The 18,896-nt window shown below is 36.9% G+C and overlaps 2 protein-coding genes across 2 annotated transcripts; both read left to right on the plus strand.

Annotated features, from left to right (window-relative positions):
• Positions 1-1,553: 1,553 nt before the first annotated feature.
• Positions 1,554-2,633, plus strand: LOC113744604 (calpain-1 catalytic subunit-like). Its single transcript, XM_027275074.1, has 3 exons — positions 1,554-1,804; positions 2,425-2,490; positions 2,598-2,633. Exons 1-3 carry the CDS (start codon positions 1,568-1,570, stop codon positions 2,631-2,633), a joined length of 339 nt encoding a protein of 112 aa, XP_027130875.1. The 5' UTR covers positions 1,554-1,567.
• A 2,544-nt stretch (positions 2,634-5,177) lies between these two features.
• On the plus strand, positions 5,178-18,896 carry LOC104939931 (calpain-1 catalytic subunit). The gene is made up of 22 exons (XM_027275281.1): positions 5,178-5,211; positions 6,599-6,853; positions 7,477-7,546; positions 7,633-7,751; positions 8,630-8,763; positions 8,871-9,045; positions 9,919-9,993; positions 10,180-10,265; positions 10,720-10,794; positions 11,334-11,494; positions 12,592-12,749; positions 14,009-14,020; positions 14,135-14,343; positions 14,458-14,515; positions 14,646-14,711; positions 15,433-15,490; positions 15,615-15,676; positions 15,850-15,918; positions 16,042-16,120; positions 16,421-16,534; positions 16,701-16,753; positions 18,208-18,896. The coding sequence occupies exons 2-22, from the start codon at positions 6,617-6,619 to the stop codon at positions 18,232-18,234; spliced, it is 2,097 nt and encodes a 698-aa protein (XP_027131082.1). The 5' UTR covers positions 5,178-5,211; positions 6,599-6,616; the 3' UTR covers positions 18,235-18,896.

Raw genomic sequence — 18,896 nt, forward strand, 5'->3', positions numbered from 1 at the left:
AATGAAATAGTCTGTGGTGAGTCACATAGTGCGAGAAAAGGCATAGGTGACTGGGAATGACAGAGACACCATTCACCTGATTACAAGTCTGCTTTAAAATTATTTTATTGTGTCGACTGTGGTCCTCCAGAGTCTGTGATCAGAACTGTGTCCATAGCAACGGTCTGTTATTCATAGAGAAATAACAGACTGTAGAATGTTGTAATAAAGAATCGAGTATTTAACAAAGCAGTGTAATCATGGTTGTTATTGTTGCAAAGTAGATCTGGGCACACTTGTTTATCACCTGTGTGCGTTTAAGTAGCCTGACTGTACAGGATGATGAGTGCCAAGGACATTCATGTGAGTCCAGACAACATTTCCTGTATTTGTTTAAACAAAGGAAGTGCCCCAACCACAATCGCAGGAAATAGAATAAGACACCCCTCCACCCACTGAGCTCACATAAGCAGTTAAATGGAGACCACTTCAAAGAAATCCCTAAAGACCGATTCTTCCATTTCTATGGTTTTACTATCAGGTTAAAACCACACAATGTGTCAGTTTTTTAGGAATTTTCAGATGAAGTCAAGTGATTCACATGGAATTACAGTCTAACTTGCGCCCCAACATACTACTGTATATCACAGCAATAAATAAGATTAGCATCAGCAATGAGGCTCAGGAAAAGCATTTAGTAGACCACTAGGATCCTAAATAAGGACACTGCCTGAAGAATACTTTTCATATAAACGTATTCACTTCTTTTACTTCTTATTATTATGTAAATATACATGATTAACATAAGCATGTTAGCACATGTGAGCTGATTAGCCTTTAACTCAGAGCACTGCACTACCTCGAAGTGCTGCTAGAATAGCTGTAGAACTTTAGTTTTGTTATCAGCAACCACACATCCCAGAGGTTGTGGCTTTGAATCCCATACGCAATACCTATAGTTTGGTCACAGGTTCCAATAAACACAGGTGAACATGTTTCCAGGTTAGCAGCAGGCCAGGATTCATGTCCTATTTTTTCATCTAATTTCATGTCATGTGTTCCCATTCATGTATTATAACCTCTAAATATTGCTGTAGATGTTAGGGATTTAGCACAAACAAACAAATGTTTTTGCCACGCAATGTAACTGGTTATGCTCTGAGCATATTAATCATATGATCACTTAATTAATTTCTACTCTTACCCTGAGTGTTAGGTAGGCGTGGAGTTGATGAAATGTCTGCTCACAGCTCTCAGTAAAGTTACTCATAATGTGGCTCTTTAGTATTCTTAAATTTAATAAACATTATTTATGTCAAACTGACTGAACAGCTATGGGATCATGTCAGACAGCAAATGAGGGAATATATATTGGGAGAACAATGTTCCAGACTTCAAGAATCTGTGTTAAGATGCGCTGAAGCTGTTCTGGCAGCTTGTGGCTGACCAAAACCTGACTTTTACTGTGGGTTGATTTTTCTTTTAATTTCCCCATTCATCTGCACGTCTCAATTTTATCTGCAACATTGTAAATGTTAAAATAGCTCTTGATCTCATTTTTTCTTAACAGGCACCAAACACTGCAACAATGCCTGTACCTGGTGCATGTATGAACATCCTGGAGGCTCGTCAGAAGCAAGAGGGTTATGGGAGCATCACCAACCCTGAGAAGTTTCTCAATCAGAACTACATGGAGCTGAAACAGTACTGTCTCATCAAAGGAGTAAGGTACATAGACGACATGTTCCCACCTGACGTTAGATCCATCGGCCAAGGTCTACTGAGTCCTGCTGACCTGAAACGTGTGGAGTGGCTGAGACCACGGGTGAGTGTTTCGGAAGGGTAAAACCACAGAAGAGATCCTGTAATATATTAGATGTTATCTTGTAAATAAGCATGTCAGTTGTTGTGTATAACCAGCAGAAAGCTACACAGATTCAGCTGAGATAAAAACCAAGAATCTTCCCCCAGCACTTTGAACTCACAATGAGCGTCTGTGTTCAGACTCAACTTGACTGACAGGCGACTGACAAGTGAAATTTGCATATTTGGTCTGTGTTTAAATAACTTCTTAAGGCCTTCCACAGTTTAAATAAAAGGTCTGGTGCATGTAGGTTTTTTTGTTTGTTTTTTAAATGACTGCTGCTTGAGGCCAGTTTTTTGATGAGAAAAAATAGTAAAAAATGTGACAATGTAGGATTTAAACAGGTGAGTAGGATTTAAACTTATATTTCACTTTATTAAAAGCCATTACCTTCCTCAGAATTATTATATTTTCCTCCTCCAAAATCCCCAAATTATAAAAGTGAAACAACAATATAAAAACAAAACAAAATTGGCCAGCATATGAAGAAGTGAAGTGTAATCCAATTTGATCTAATAACAACATTTGAACCCTGGGCTTCCGCAGCAAGTTGTTTTTACTTTCTAACATCTTTCTTTCAGAAAATTGCTCCTAATCCTGACTTTGTTCTTGATGGGATCTCCAGGTTTGACTTTGGAAAGGAAACTGTTAGGGAAATTTCTTTTTTTCTTTTTTTTTTTTTCTTTTCTTTTTTTTTTTTTTTTTTACTTTTCTGCCTTTTTGTCCGAAAACTGAACCAACATGTTTCACGCAGGAGACTGCTGGTTTCTTGCGTCTATTGGAGCTCTGACCTTTCAGACTGAAGTCCTCGGGCAAGTTTTTCCTCTCGAGCAAGCATTTGATGACAGCTACTGTGGGCTGTTCCACTTCAGGGTTAATGCAGAACTGGTTATTATTGCTTCATACTGACTAAAGTCATACTTATGTAATATATTTGCAGTTCAATGCCATCATCCTAATTTATAAAATAATTTGGATTGTATTTCAAAATGATCTATGTAGAGTGCACTCTATAAGTAATTGGACCATTATACAATGACAATGAAACAAAATTAGCTAACAAAACAAAACAAAAAATCTTTCAGTCTATTTAGTAGCTGTTCTTGAGCTTTTGATCATGATTATATTATTTCTTTTCTTTCCTTTTTATTTTTTTATTTTTATTTTTTTACCTTTCTGCCTTCTTGTCCGAAAACACAGATGAACATGAACCAGGTTAGCAGCAGGCCAGGATTCATGTCTTTGTTGCTGCACTAGCAGCTATAAGTAGTTAAACGATGGCAGGTAGGGAAACATATGGGAACATATGAGCCATATGAGAGTCATTAGTCACAAGCAATCATCAATTTCAAGGACATACGTGGAGACAATTTTTCCAGGTTTTGTATTAATGCATCACAAACATTTTTTTTTCTATCCAGCATTTCAGATTCTGGAGGCAATTAAAGATGGATTTGATGGAGCTGAAATTCCCCAGATTCAATAGGATGTATATTTGTTTGTCATTGGCAAAACAGTGAAAGAGATACTGTGTTTGCCGAAGATAAAGGAGGTATAAAAGGATTAAATACAGTGCACATAAAGAGTTGCCCTAAAAATGGAACCTTGAGGAACATCACATAATCAGTAGATTAGTAGAAAGCCCTGTCAGAAGGAGGCAAACCAATTGTGGCCCTGGATGCTAACCTGGCCGTAAAGACATATTAATAAAGGCTTGGCCCATCAGTACATCAGTAAGCAGTGTCTCCACTGGAAGCAATTCATATATGATATCAGCAAATTCCAGTTTGGGTCTGTGTGCACTCTACTGAAGAAATTATGCTGAAAAGGTGACCAATGAAGCGATTTGTACTGCAGGAGCTAGACTTGACTTTTAACATTTGTCTCCAGGATCTGGAAACGGATGCAGGCCGTAAAACCTGTTTTCTGATCACATGAGTGTTGTGTCTCACATCTCATCCTTCATAAAGTGAGGGGGAGGCACGACATGGCTTAACGACACCATAAAACAACAAATTCTATTGTTGTCTATTGTTTGCAGAATATATTTAAGAAGCGTACGTCTCCTGTTCAAATATTTGCATAATGGCCATGCATTATAACTTCTGTTGATGGACAGAGAGAGAGAGAGATGGAGAAAGAGAGTTAAAGTTAAATTAAGAAACAGTATGTATATATGTAGGGCATGGAGCATGTTATTTTCCCAACAAGCCTCAAAACTTGATCTCCTTCAAATGTCAGGATGGGCTCGAGGCAGGACTCAGTTGCAGAGCAGATGTAATTAAAGTGAACAGGTGTGACAGTATATTTACATTTTAATGTAAATGTGGATTTTAAATTGATACTCACACTTTTTTGAATGTGGTAACTCTTGAATGGAAAACTTTCTACCCTTAAGTTGTAAACTGATTTCATGTTCAGGTTGTTCCTGATTATTCTGTGTACTCACTGCTCTTATTTTGGATTTATGACCCCTGGCACACACACACATTTTTGGAAGATGATATATTATACATGATAACCATCAATGTTTATTCCTTTGTACCAGTGAAGTAATTAACAGGTCAAATTGGATAGCTTTTGGCTACATATTAACTTTTTTTTATTTGTATTTTTTATTTTATTTTTATGTTTTTGTCCTTTGCTTTAATTGATAGACACAGCTGAAGATTGACAGGAAATGTGGGAAGAGAGATGGGGAATGACATGCGGGAAAGGGTCACACAGGTCAGGATTCGAGCCTGGGCCTTCGCATATGGGGCGGTCGCTCCACCTACCGAGATAAACGCAGACCCAGGCTACATATTAACTTAATGGCTAAATTTGGTTTTAATGAAAACACAGCTTCTTAATCACAGGGTGCAAACTTTAATCACAGTCTCAAACTTTTTTTTAAGCACTGGCAGCCAAAATGTACTCTTAGTTTAACAGGATTCACAGCCAGATGGCAGTGTAAGCTAATGCTGTTAATGTGACAGTGTTATGTCTTGACTAATCATTGACACTCTAGTGCTCTAAATATAACGTGCATATAATAAATGCACAATAAATTCCTAAACAAACAAGGTCAAGCGTGTTTCAAGAGAAAACATAAACATTAACTACTGGAAGCTGCAGGGTCTCTCTACTGAAAGTGAAACTTTGAATCTTTGTTTGCCTATAGCAGTCTACGGCAGGATCATTTAATAGTATCACATAACCGCAGGCAGAGTTTATTCAGGAGATAAACTACTTATCTGGCAAAGAAACACCTTTCCAATGCTGGTAGCCTCAGGTGTTTACAGGGGTTATAAAAGAGGCGAAGTCTCTCCGCACTTACCTGCATATCCACCCACCCACTCACCTTTTCTCTCTCACAAGCCACAGAGGTAAGATCATGACTAACACTTTCTTTTTAAATCAACTGACTGAGAGTTCACAATATAGAAGCTTGCTGCATATTTGACAAAATTCACAACCAAATACTTTACGCTACAGGAAACCAGGCAGCATGTTATAGTACACATTCCAACAGACTGAATATGCGTATGTGTATGAATGTATGTATGTGATGGTGTGGTCTTTGGGTTAAATGCTGTACGTCTTGTACTTTACTGTATGTAATAAAGATAAAGATAAAGATTTCTGACGTCTCAAATATGATATTTAGGAGGTCAATAGTTTATTTAGGTCAAATATATTATTAATAATGCCGTTTAAATTACAGGAATAATTCGTTTTTTCTATTATTTATTTATTTTTGCCAGGTTTGTAGACTTTTGTAAAGGTTTGGTCAAATGGGTCACAAATTAGAAAAGAAAAACATCAATGAGTGGAGAGAAATATCTAATGTGAAGTCTTCTGTAGTGCAAAGGGACACAGGATGACATCATGTCAAAAGTGAAAACTTGTTGAACAATAAAAGGCAGAAAAAAGATCCAATGTGGCTGGAGAAATATTATGTTTTCATAATAAATGATCTGTTACGTGAAGAAATATGTTATATATTTCAAAATGAGGTAGTTTTACTCTTATTTGCAGTTTTCTTTTGCAAGGTACATTACATCATTTTTCATCTGCTTCTAGTTTTTTATGTTTTTAAGGGTCCAAACAACAATAATAAAGCTGGATTTGAAGTCATTGTCTGCACCTGTCAGTGTGCTACTTTCAGCTGTGTTTGTTTGTTTGTGTAGGTAATTTTTTCTATTTCACATTTTTTTTTCATTCAATTGTATAATTTTTTCATCCAATTTCATGTCATGTGTTCCCATTCATGTATTATAACCTCTAAATATTGCTGTAGATGTTAGGGATTTAGCACAAACAAACAAATGTTTTTGCAACGCAATGTAACTGGTTATGCTCTGAGCATATTAATCATATGATCACTTGATTAATTGCTACTCTTACCCTGAGTGTTAGGTAGGTGTGGAGTTGATGAAATGTCTGCTCACAGCTCTCAGTAAAGTTACTCATAATGTGGCTCTTTAGTATTCTTAAATTTAATAAACATTATTTATGTCAAACTGACTGAACAGCTATGGGATCATGTCAGACAGCAAATGAGGGAATATATATTGGTAGAACAATGTTCCAGACTTCCAGAATCTATGTTACGATGCGCTGAAGCTGTTCTGGCAGCTTGTGGCTGACCAAAACCTGACTTTTACTGTGGGTTGATTTTTCTTTTAATTTCCCCATTCATCTGCACGTCTCAATTTTATATGCAACATTGTAAATGTTAAAATAGCTCTTGATCTCATTTTTTCTTAACAGGCACCAAACACTGCAACAATGCCTGTACCTGGTGCATGTATGAACATCCTGGAGGCTCGTCAGAAGCAAGAGGGTTATGGTAGCATCACCAACCCTGAGAAGTTTCTCAACCAGAACTACATGGAGCTGAAACAGTACTGTCTCATCAAAGGAGTAAGGTACATAGACGACATGTTCCCACCTGATGTTAGATCCATCGGCCAAGGTCTACTGAGTCCTGCTGACCTGAAACGTGTGGAGTGGCTGAGACCACGGGTGAGTGTTTCGGAAGGGTAAAACCACAGAAGAGATCCTGTATTATATTAGATGTTATCTTGTAAATAAGCATGTCAGTTGTTGTGTATAACCAGCAGAAAGCTACACAGATTCAGCTGAGATAAAAACCAAGAATCTTCCCCCAGCACTTTGAACTCACAATGAGCGTCTGTGTTCAGACTCAACTTGACTGACAGGCGACTGACAAGTGAAATTTGCATATTTGGTCTGTGTTTAAATAACTTCTTAAGGCCTTCCACAGTTTAAATAAAAGGTCTGGTGCATCTAGGTTTTTTTGTTTGTTTTTTAAATGACTGCTGCTTGAGGCCAGTTTTTTGATGAGAAAAAATAGTAAAAAATGTGACAATGTAGGATTTAAACAGGTGAGTAGGATTTAAACTTATATTTCACTTTATTAAAAGCCATTACCTTCCTCAGAATTATTATATTTTCCTCCTCCAAAATCCCCAAATAATAAAAGTGAAACAACAATATAAAAACAAAACAAAATCGGCCAGCATATGAAGAAGTGAAGAAGTGTAATCCAATTTGATCTAATAACAACTTTTGAACCCTGGGCTTCCGCAGCAAGTTGTTTTTACTTTCTAACATCTTTCTTTCAGAAAATTGCTCCTAATCCTGACTTTGTTCTTGATGGGATCTCCAGGTTTGACTTTGGACAAGGAATAGTTGGTAGGGAAATTTCTTTTTTTTCTTTTCTTTTCTTTTTTACTTTTCTGCCTTTTTGTCCAAAAACTGAACCAACATGTTTCATGCAGGAGACTGCTGGTTTCTTGCGTCTATTGGAGCTCTGACCTTTCAGACTGAAGTCCTCGGGCAAGTTGTTCCTCTCGAGCAAGCATTTGATGACAGCTACTGTGGGCTGTTCCACTTCAGGGTAAATGCAGAACTGGTTATTATTGCTTCATACTGACTAAAGTCATACTTATGTAATATATTTGCAGTTCAATGCCATCATCCTAATTTATAAAATAATTTGGATTGTATTTCAAAATGATCTAGAGAGTGCACTCCATAGGTAATTGGACCATTATACAATGACAATGAAACAAAATTAGCTAACAAAACAAAACAAAAAATCTTTCAGTCTATTTAGTAGCTGTTCTTGAGCTTTTGATCATGATTATATTGTATGGTCTTAATTAGCACATGGGCCTTAGTAAGTTGTCATGGGATTTCAGACATTCACAGCTCCAAAGCAGCTATAGGGGAAATTGTTTTGTCAACTGCTGCTTTCGAGGTCAAGAATGAACTCAAGGATGAAGCTCAAGAATGAGTTTTAAGGTCTGACTTACAGATGTACAGGTAGGCCTATGTAAATACATCAAATCCAAAACAACTATCTAACTCACAAAGTAAGGGGTCATTTTTATGTTTACACTGGGGAGTGTCTGACCAGTCACTGACTCCAAAATACTTGAAACAATATTAAATATAATGGCCTGTCTGGAGTGAAGGGGTGTGTTGTTACAGTGTTACGTAAACAGCCGCGACTTTGAAATTCAACTGCACAGTCACAGGAAGTTTCTGGAATTCTTGTGGACGGCACTTTACATTTTTGTTGAAAGTGATTTGCAGAAGTTATTTAATATTAATTAATAGTGATTATTATTTATTATGAATAACAATGAATAAGAAATGTATTTGTTATTGTAAAAGATTTATTATTGATTACTGACAAACATCCACAAACAGAAAGAGAACTTAAGTCATGACCTTTATACTCATATATTCACTTCTTTTACAACCATTCAGTTCTGGAGATTTGGAAGGTGGGTGGATGTTGTCATTGATGACAAGCTACCAACAATCAATGGCAGACTAATCTTCGTTCACTCCAAAGACCCAAATGAGTTCTGGCCTGCTTTGATGGAGAAAGCCTATGCCAAGTATGGAAAGAAAAGTGCATTGTTTCTCAGACATAAATGTGTGTGTTTTTTAGTATTGTGCCTCATTTGTGGAGTATCTATAAAAATGTCATGTCCTCTTGTGTCAGGGTGTGCGGTTCCTATACCGACATGAGTGCTGGAACTCCTGCCGAAGCTTTGATGGACTTCACTGGTGGTGTTCACATGTGTGTCCAGCTGGGATCCCCTCCTCAAAACTTGTGGGAGCTGATGTGTAGAGCTGGCCAATCCAAGTCATTAATGGGCTGTGGTACACATGAAGGGGTAAGAACAAATACATCACACATTTTAATCTTTATTGTGAAGAGCACATACAGTTAAATAGCATTCAGAGAGATGGTGAGCAACAAGCTAAACTTCAACTGGAGAAAAAAGACAATAAAATTGATGCTACTCAGATTAGTTGCATCCAAACAGAGCAAGTCTGATCTCTTGAAATGGAGAGAAATAAAATTCCTGCACAAATTGTTAAAGTATATGACTAACAGTTCTGACAGTCAAATAATTTGAATGGAAGAGTAACAAAACGGTTGAAAACATCTTGAAAACAGTTAAAAGATCACTACCACTGTCATCTGTTAAATGGTGACAATGAAATCTGCTACTTGCCGGACTCTTGAGCCCTGCAAAGTGAGGGTCACATTTTATATTTTTTCCAGAACTGATAAGAGATTTTTATGTGGGTGACATCATTCTTTGTAAAGTTAAAGGACTAAACAAGTCAGGCCAGGTGGGAAAACACTGCTGAGCAGTTTGCAGTGAGGCAGAAACAAACTCAGAGAAAACCTTTTTTAGACATGTTATGACAACAAAGATGGGAGCTGCACGCCGAACTAACTAACTTAAATTTATTAAAGGAGATGGCAATAGTAACTGAAATTTTGAGTGTGCCTGACTCTGGCCCGTCGCCCGCATACATTATTATTGACACTGCTCAACAAATTCAATATTACTACAACATGCTTAACCTCAATGTTAGAGACACAATAAAATGATTTGCAGGCTGCTGTCACAGTAGTTCTTTTTGAGTAGGTCTTTACACAATTTGTGTCTACAACATATTGACTGCATACCTTCTTTAATTTTTGAATTTCTCATTGTTTCATTTTAACAATGAAAAATGTCTTTGCTTTGTAGGAAACATCTGAAAACACTGTGCTGCCGAATGGATTGGTCCAAGGCCATGCCTATACTGTTACAGGGGTGAAACAGGTGAAAAATGACACCTCCACGTTGCATTTGAAACTGGAACGACTTCTTTTTTAACACTTATCTGTTAGTGATCATAAAGATTACATTAGACTATTAGACTTTTTAAACTTAAGCGTTACAAATAATTTATTAAATCATTTATTGCATTTTACATTTGTGGTACGTAACAATATTCCTATCCATTAGATGAAGAGCCAAGGAAAACCCATAAACCTGGTGCGTCTGTGGAACCCCTGGGGAAAAGGGGAGTGGACTGGAGACTGGAGTGATCAGTGAGAACGTCTCCCACGCACACTCTGATTTGCTTCTGCAGAAACATTGAGATTATTTTCTACAGACATAATAAGAAACATTGCGTGTTTGCATGTGTGACAATAATGCATCTTCATTTAAGGATGCATGTCACCACTTTTCATGAGTAAAAGCCAGGTTGCAAACAGCCAAGTGTCTTTTGCTTTTATTTGAAATACAATTCCCTCAGTGGTATTTACTGTGGGCCTAATACATAGCTTAACCTCTCAAAAGTCTCCCTCTAGCTAATCTAAACTGGTTTTAGGAATGCATTGTAATTTTACACCTTTAGGTCTGCTCATAACTGCACTGAATTTGCATATTGAGAGTTGAGAGGCCCTCTCTATAACCCTCAGGGCATGTGTTGTAACTTGCCTCTCAAAAACACTAAATCAAAGGAGCTGTCTCCTGTCTTGCTTAAATCCTGTCTTTAAGGTCATCTCTGTGGAAAACCGTGAGTGCTGAAGATCGTGAAATGTGCCTTTCAGTGGCTGATGATGGAGAGTTTTGGTAAGAAAAGAGTAGAACAGAAAACACTGAAAAATGCTTTGAGGGGTTAACAAATAGAAAACTTCTACTGATGTTCCCTTTTCATATAAAACATAGTACAGCATATTACAGTTTGTATATTTAGGAAAACACGTTATGTGTTAAACAAACTTCTGTGTTTAGAATATATTCATGTTTTTAGTGACAACATGCCAGACAGCAGTCATTATGTGTTCTAGGAAGTGAGTGAGTAGGAAGAGTTATTTACACCTTGCAGAACCGGTTTACTTGTCACTCCTTCATAGGAACTCTCAAATACACAAGGTTACAAAGCTATACACGGACAAAAGCTACTTGTTCAAGAAGTAGCTTTTCTCTGGTTTAATTAGGACAGGTTCAGATACGTTTGCTGGGTTTATGAATATTACAGATTTCATCTGCACCTATTAGCCCAACTGATACAGGAGGAATATATTATGAATTTTGTAATATAATTCTCAAATTTATGGTTCAATAAAATAAAATAAAATAAACCCCAAATAAATCTCTGATATCGACAGGATGACCCTGGAAGACTTCTGTAAATTCTACTCAGACCTCGACATCTGCTGCCTGTGTCCCAGCTTCCTTGATGGAAGCTCTTCTTGTCATTGGAAGTCCTCCTTCTATGACGGCAGATGGGTTGCGGGAACCACTGCTGGAGGATGCATGAATAATAGAGGTACTTCAATTTAATAAGATCTTATAATATTTGTCATACCGTAGAAGCAAATGTGTTGAAATGTATATCTGCTGATTATCATCAAGGCCATGGGGGGGTGGAGCCTATTCCAGCTGATTTACAGTAGGGCACCCTGGACAAGTCGCCAGTTCATCAAAGGACACATAGAGACAAACAACCATTCACACTCATATTCACATCTACAGGCAGTTTAGTACCTTTTAAAGTACATGTCTTTGGACTGTGGGAGGAAGCTAAGAACCTACAATTATGACAAATATATATAATATAATGAAAGAAATGTGTTTTGGGCAAGTGCTGTTATCCCAAACCCAAGTTCCCTTGTTAACTTATGAGATATAGTATAATTTATTGACAAATGCAAAATTGGAACAAGTTTGCAACTTAACAACTTTGTTTGTATTGTTGTAGCTTCAGCTTTTGTTCTGTAAGCACTAAAGAAACATCTTTTAGAATTAAAAATGGAGCATCACACAACAGTACTGTAGGTCCAGCGGGGCAGTAGGTTATAATGGCTACTATTTACAGTCTTTGTAATCATAGTGTGTATTAAAATGAGCCAGCTCCACAGTCGGGTAATTCTCAAACAATTACTGAACTAAATTATTTTTTGTTTTTTTACCAAACAACATGGTATAAATTGTAATAATCAGTGCTAAGTGCTTATTAGAGGTTGATGTCTGGAAGACTGATGACACACAAATGTGTCAAATTTGTGTGAATTTGTTGCTTCGAAAAATGCAGTCACAAAAGAAAATCCCTACAAATTTCTTAAGATTAGATAAGATAAGAGAGGTCTTGTAGCACAGTTTTACACAGTTCCTTATCTTGCATTGAGTGCTCACAGCAGTAATAAACATGTTGAAGCAGGACAGTCAAAAGATTAATCACAATGCTAGTATAACTTTAATACACAGCCCTAGCTCATAGAAGTACTTGACTTTATTATGTTACAAATGTTCTCTTGTTTTCCAACTTCTAACCTGGTTTCCAATGTCATTTACTAGTTCATCAATAATACACAACAAGATTTTACTTTAATCACAACAAATCACGTTCCTTTCTTTGTCTTCCAGACAGTTTCTGGACTAATCCGCAGTATCGTGTCAAGGTTGACGGTGATTATCCCGAGAAAATCGGTACAAAAAACATGCTGGTGTCTCTCATGCAAAAGCCTGACAAGAGGAACAGACGCCTGGTCCAAAATCTCCACATTGGATTCTCTGTATTTGAGGTAATATTACCCATTACTCATTGTTTCAGTTACGGTGTTGGAACTATTCTAGATCTGTCATACATACAGTAGACATGGAAGGTAGCTGAAGTTGTCAGATGAAGTGAAAACAGTCTCAGTCTCACTACTGGATACTGTGTCCCTTTATCCCACAGAGTGCAGACATATGCTAATAATTCGTTACCACCAGTTATGCTTAGAAGCTCATTTAAAAGTTTAGGTCATGTGAAGTCAGGCAGTCACAATAAAAGCCAACTTAAGTTGAATGCCAGTTGAATCCTTTTATTGTGAAGCAGCAAGTAAATAATGATGTATTTTCCTTTGGCTGTAACTTGATACAGCTCTGTTACAGTGTGTGTGTACAGATTGGGAACAGCCAACAGTGAGACTGATGTGAATGAGATAAAAAGGTGAAACATGTACAGTTTTTTTTTGTAATCCCTCTTGCTTGTGGAGGCAATTTGAATCTAGCAGTGAAATGGCCACTAACAATACAAAATACAACACTAAGAGGAAATTATAGGATGTAAATACACTAAATGGATAGCGCTTACAAAATGCAGATCATAAATATTATCAAACCACTATCAAATATTCATTTCAAAGTTTTGTTCCAAATATTCTCAGATATTCAAGTTGACCTATACAAATATTTTAATCTTAAAATTGGTATGTTCCACTTCTTACTTTTTTGCAGCTGACATTGCATATCCAAAAGTAATTTATGTGATGCCAGATCCAATGCCACTGACACTGTGTCTGGCATTGCCATTATGACATAGACTCATTGCAGTAAATCCCAAGTAAACACAGTTAAGTGTATGGTCAAAGTGCAAGCAATCTGCATGTATGCATTGAACACTGATGTCTGAAACGATAAAGAGCAGCTCTATGTTTGTGTTTAGGAAAGCAGGCCCCATTCTGATCATTACTATGGTAACCGAGAGAACAGGGCTGTCTCACTCCCCAGAGACAACTGATAGGTTCAGTACATGACATAGAAGTCTAACAATGTCAGGCCACTAAGAGTAAACATATTTCCTTGTTTCGAGATCAATGATCATTAAGGGACATTGAGTACTTACGAAACTGTTCTGAGGGCATAGAGATTAGACAACTTCTTGAGAACTGTCTTGGACTCCTGTGCACTTTCTCACTGCTGCCTGAACTGATGATTGATAAATAATACCATGATAACATTATTAACTGCTTGCTTTTTATTCCCAACATGAACTCATCTTCCACTGATTTCCTTCAAGGTGACCAAACAAGTAAGTGACAGTTTTTTCTCCTAATCCTTATTCACAATAAACTTTATTCACTGTGCACACTGCTGCTGTGGTTAATAAACTGCAGAGAACTGAAATATTTTTTTATTATTTTAGTACAAGGAGCTGACCGGGAAGTTCCCAGCCTCTTTCTTCACCAGCCATGCACCTGTCGCCCAAACCAAAACCTACATGAATGCACGTGAGGTGATGGAGTTCTTTTTACTAAAGCCTGGTGAATACCTGATCGTGCCGTCCACCTTCAATGCCAATGAGACAGCCTCCTTCATCCTGACCATCCTCTCCAAAGCAGAAACCCACACCTAGTATGCTCACTCTCTCATTTCACTGCTTGTCTCACCGTTATTCAGAATTATTCATTCATTTTTTAAATTATTACACACTGATCTGATTTGAATTTATTTGGTATTTTCCCACAGTGAAAACTCTGGAGGCCATAGCCACAACCATGAGCCAATTGAAAACGTTGGCAGAAAGGTTTGCATGATTTAATAATACTGCAGTATTTTGGGTGTTAATATTATTAGATATCATGTTACATGTTCTTCTATGTTTTATTGCATGTGTGTGAGAAATGTTTTAAAAATTCTCCTTTTATTTCCTAAAGGAAACAAATGGAGATGCAAACGAAGATGTAAAAAAGAGAAACTTTTTCCGTCAGCACTCGGACAAGGTAAAATTCAAGATAGACTTTATTGATCCCACACACAGGAAATTCACTTGTTACAGCAGCTCACAGTAAGGCAAGGTGGATAAGAAAAATATAGGAAAAACATATGGAAAAAACAAAATAAAGCTTATATACACCTTTTCAGTATACAGATATGTGTGGTGGATCATTTCACAGAGATATTACACAGGTTATTGAATCAACAAGTTATTGTTATAATATAATACAAAACATAAAATATATACAAGGACATAAATATTGCCACAAAATGATGGGTGAGATTTTACGGTAGGAGATATAATGGCACAGTGTAAATGCATAAACAGAATTGCACAGGAGCATTTTAATGTTTTTCAGCTCATTGTTTTGGTTTAATAGACACAGCTTGTCTGATTCTCTCTTATCGACCTCATTAAATGTCACACATTTTTTAAGTCAGAATAAAAGACCTGTTCGACCCACTGTGCGCTCCCTGCCCATCACCAAACAGCACACAGAAAAAGCAGCAGGTTGGTTATCATTTAGCAGCTAAATAAACAGATCTTTCACTCAGAAGTTGGTGGAGACCAACAGAGAGATAAAATGGGAGCAAATTACAGTCATCTGGTGGGCAGAAACACAAATGCAATGCGAAACGAGATGTGGTTGACAAAAAACCCACTGATGAAAGCTAAAGAGAAAGTTTACCACCGTCCATTATATCTTATCTCTGTTTCATTTTCAGTATGAAGAGGTGGATGCAGCGCAGCTCCAGATTCTTCTGAATAATGAAATCCTGAAAGGTTTGGACTGTACACAAAACACAGCACAACAAACAGTTCAATAAACATTAGAATACATTGTAATAATCATAATATCTGTGTTTAGTTCAAATGTCTCTCCTGACTTTGTTGTCGTTGCTTTTAGGAGACTTGAAATCTGGAGGCTTCAGCCTTGATGCCTGTCGCAGCATGGTTGCTCTGATGGACGTATCCTGTTGTGGTGCATGTGACATTCATTATCATTAAGTATAATACACACTGTAAATAATAAGCTCATATGCTTTGTGTCAAACCTGCCTGTCCTTTTTTCTATTTATATAATACACATTACTTGATTTGAAATCTGTGTATAGCTTTGTAACCTTAACATTGACTTAAAGACATCAATTACTGGCAAACTAAACGGTCAAGAATTTGTTCGTCTGTGGAACAAGGTCGTCAACTACAGGGTAAAAGCAATTAACTCCAGTTTGAACAAGTCAGATTAAGGTTTTTTTTTTTAAATATTTCATTACATCTATCTATCTATCTATCTATCTATCTATCTATCTATCTATCTTCTCTTTTACCAGGACATTTTCTTCCGCACTGATGTTTCACGAACAGGAACGCTGTCACTGAGTGAGCTGAGGAATGCGTTCATAGCTTCAGGTACCATTAAAGCACTTTACAAGTCAGTCAAGTTAATGTATGTAATCAGTGTGCACATATACATTTTCCAACAAAGAAACAGGTGTGAGACAGAGGGGGTGTCTTGTTCTTTCAGCTCTACCTCTACACAGTCAGCCAACTTAATTAATGATGAATACAAAAACAAAAGTTTCAGATGGGTGTGTGCCTGTGTTTGTTGAAATTTGGCTTGTGCAAAACATGATATCACACCAAGACAGAAGAATAAACTCAGTTCCAAAACTTATCCTAACACCTGCTGTGTGTGTGTGTGTTGAACAGGAGCGAAGGTCAGCGATGACATGCTCAATCTGATGGCTCTGCGTTATGCCTCCGCTGGACAGGTGACGCTGGAGAGCTTCATCAGTCTCATCCTTCGCTTGGACTGCATGTATAGTACGTAAAATAAGATGGGACAAATTATGACAATAGCTAACACCATATAAGAAATGACTCTCTACCACTTCTTATGCATATCCTCATATTGGAAGGCAATGAGTCTAGTCTAGTTATACAATTATAATGCTGATGGCTTAACATTAATTTTTGTGTTGCTTAACAGAAATCTTCAAACAACTGTCTGACGGAAAGAGCATGAGTCTTCTTGAGTCTGAGGTAATAAAACATATTTTCTTGGCAGTTTATGGTTCAAATTCAAAAATTCAAGTTAATTCTGACAAGTTTCAACTTGTCAGTTCTTGCCTTTGATTTGACTTGTAAACTGGGAGTGAATTTCCAAAGAAACACATTTTCTTTGTACACAGTTTTTTAATTATTCTCAAGAAAGAACCTCTGGTAGCAATGAACTAAAAACAAAACAGGAAAGGATGATTTCATTCAGGCTGTTCCACTCTTCTTTACCTGGCATCTTAAAGCTCTCTGCAATGCTCCTGTTGCTTGCACTTGTACTGGGCATTGACAAAAAATGACATACATTAGACTGAATGCAGAAATGAACACTGAATCCCCAATTTTAATAAATTAGAGAGTGAACTCTGGCTCACACTCAAGCACAAAAAGTGGCGTTATGCACCTTAAACGGCTGTTGTGAGCTGCCATTAAACAAAAATGTGAAGAAGTGGAATACTGAATGCTGAAAAAACACACACCCAGTTTAGCCTTGGCCACAGTTAGTTGACCCCTGCCTAAACCAATTGTTAGTTATTCATCTTTGCTTTGTACTGTTACATTAGCTAGTGTTGCACACTGCTGACACTGCAGGGAAGGTAGTTGGGAGCGCACATAAACAGTATTCCGATTTTATATGAAAATTCGTCTTCAGCTGTTTTCCATAGAAATCAGTCCACTATAGGCAACCAAGAAAGCTGTGGAAAGGCTCATTAATCAACAATTAGTAAAACACATTAGCAAAATACCTTGTTTTTGCTATAGCTCCAGAGAGAATATACTGTATGGATAGTGAATCTTCAAATGTTACACCAGAAAAGTGTAAAATATGGTACCTTAAAGACATATTGTTCTTCTATAACCTTGGCAAGTCACATAATCTCATGTGTCCTTCCCATGATCCTACTCCTCAACTACCAAACATGTATGCCTTTGCTGGTACAGATAAACTTACACTTAATACCCCCTCCAGGCTAAAGCCCTTTACAATGAGCTACTTACAAACATGGTTATATATGGTGGATACCTGATATACTTCTATTCATAAAGCACTAAGCATGTGAACAACAGAAAGTTCACAAAAACAGGGTCAGGGCTTTGGTTATGTAATGATGACACTCCCTCATAGACACAGACACTAGAGAGTCTCACATTGTAGCGCTAGCTCATCTGCAGCACAGATACCCACACAGGGACTCTCTCAAGAGGACATACTGTAAATGTGCTTCTAATGAAAGCTTCACCAGATCGGACAGAGAGTTTTAGTAGTTCGGGGTGAATTGTTGTGTAGGTACCCTTTAATGTAGAAGTCAGAAGAAAGAAAAAAATATCTTGCTGTAGATAAAAATTACATGATTGAGCTTATCTATATGTTTAATGTGATAAAAGATGAATTGTTGTGTATTTGTTGCATTATAATCTGTGTCATTCTTTATTTTCAGTGGATTTATGTTTCCATGTACACTTAAACCAACAAGGAAGATGGACTGCACAATTCATCTGATCGAAAGTACAGGAGTACACATTCCAAAACCATCTTTATTTTTTATTTGCATTTTGCATTTTGCATTACATTACATCAGCATGATAAGTAAAAGATGTGTTCCTCTACAAATAAGCTTTGTATTTTTTATGCATTGCATTAGACATTAATGGGAAACACTTTTGGAGACTTTATTAGACTTGAGGTTGAATCATATTGCATATTCAAATGATCAATGACTAATGACTAAGTTACTGCATGTTTGTATTATTAGTAGATCTATTAAGACATTTTGTAAAAACATTTCCGATTTCTGTATGACATGGGCTAATTTGAACTACAAAAACATGTAGTTCGATTTTACACTTTTTAAAGATGTACTGTAATGTTGGATGAATGTGTGGGTCAGTAAAGAGTTACAGTTTGTACTGTTTGTGGCATGAGCACTTATTACTTTCATTATTATCATTTATAATAGTTAACGGTTAAACATTATGACCTTTAATCACATATTTACTAAAGGCTCTTCTTTGGAAATCCAAACTAAGGTTCACCTTATTTATGGTGCAGTGTTTGATTTGGCTGTTATAGGTACTGTAAAATAATTATTAATAATTTCTTGCTCCATGGAATTGTTTACTGATGTTT

The sequence above is a fragment of the Larimichthys crocea genome, chromosome XXIV, assembly GCF_000972845.2.
Source record: "Larimichthys crocea isolate SSNF chromosome XXIV, L_crocea_2.0, whole genome shotgun sequence".
NCBI lineage: Eukaryota > Metazoa > Chordata > Actinopteri > Sciaenidae > Larimichthys > Larimichthys crocea.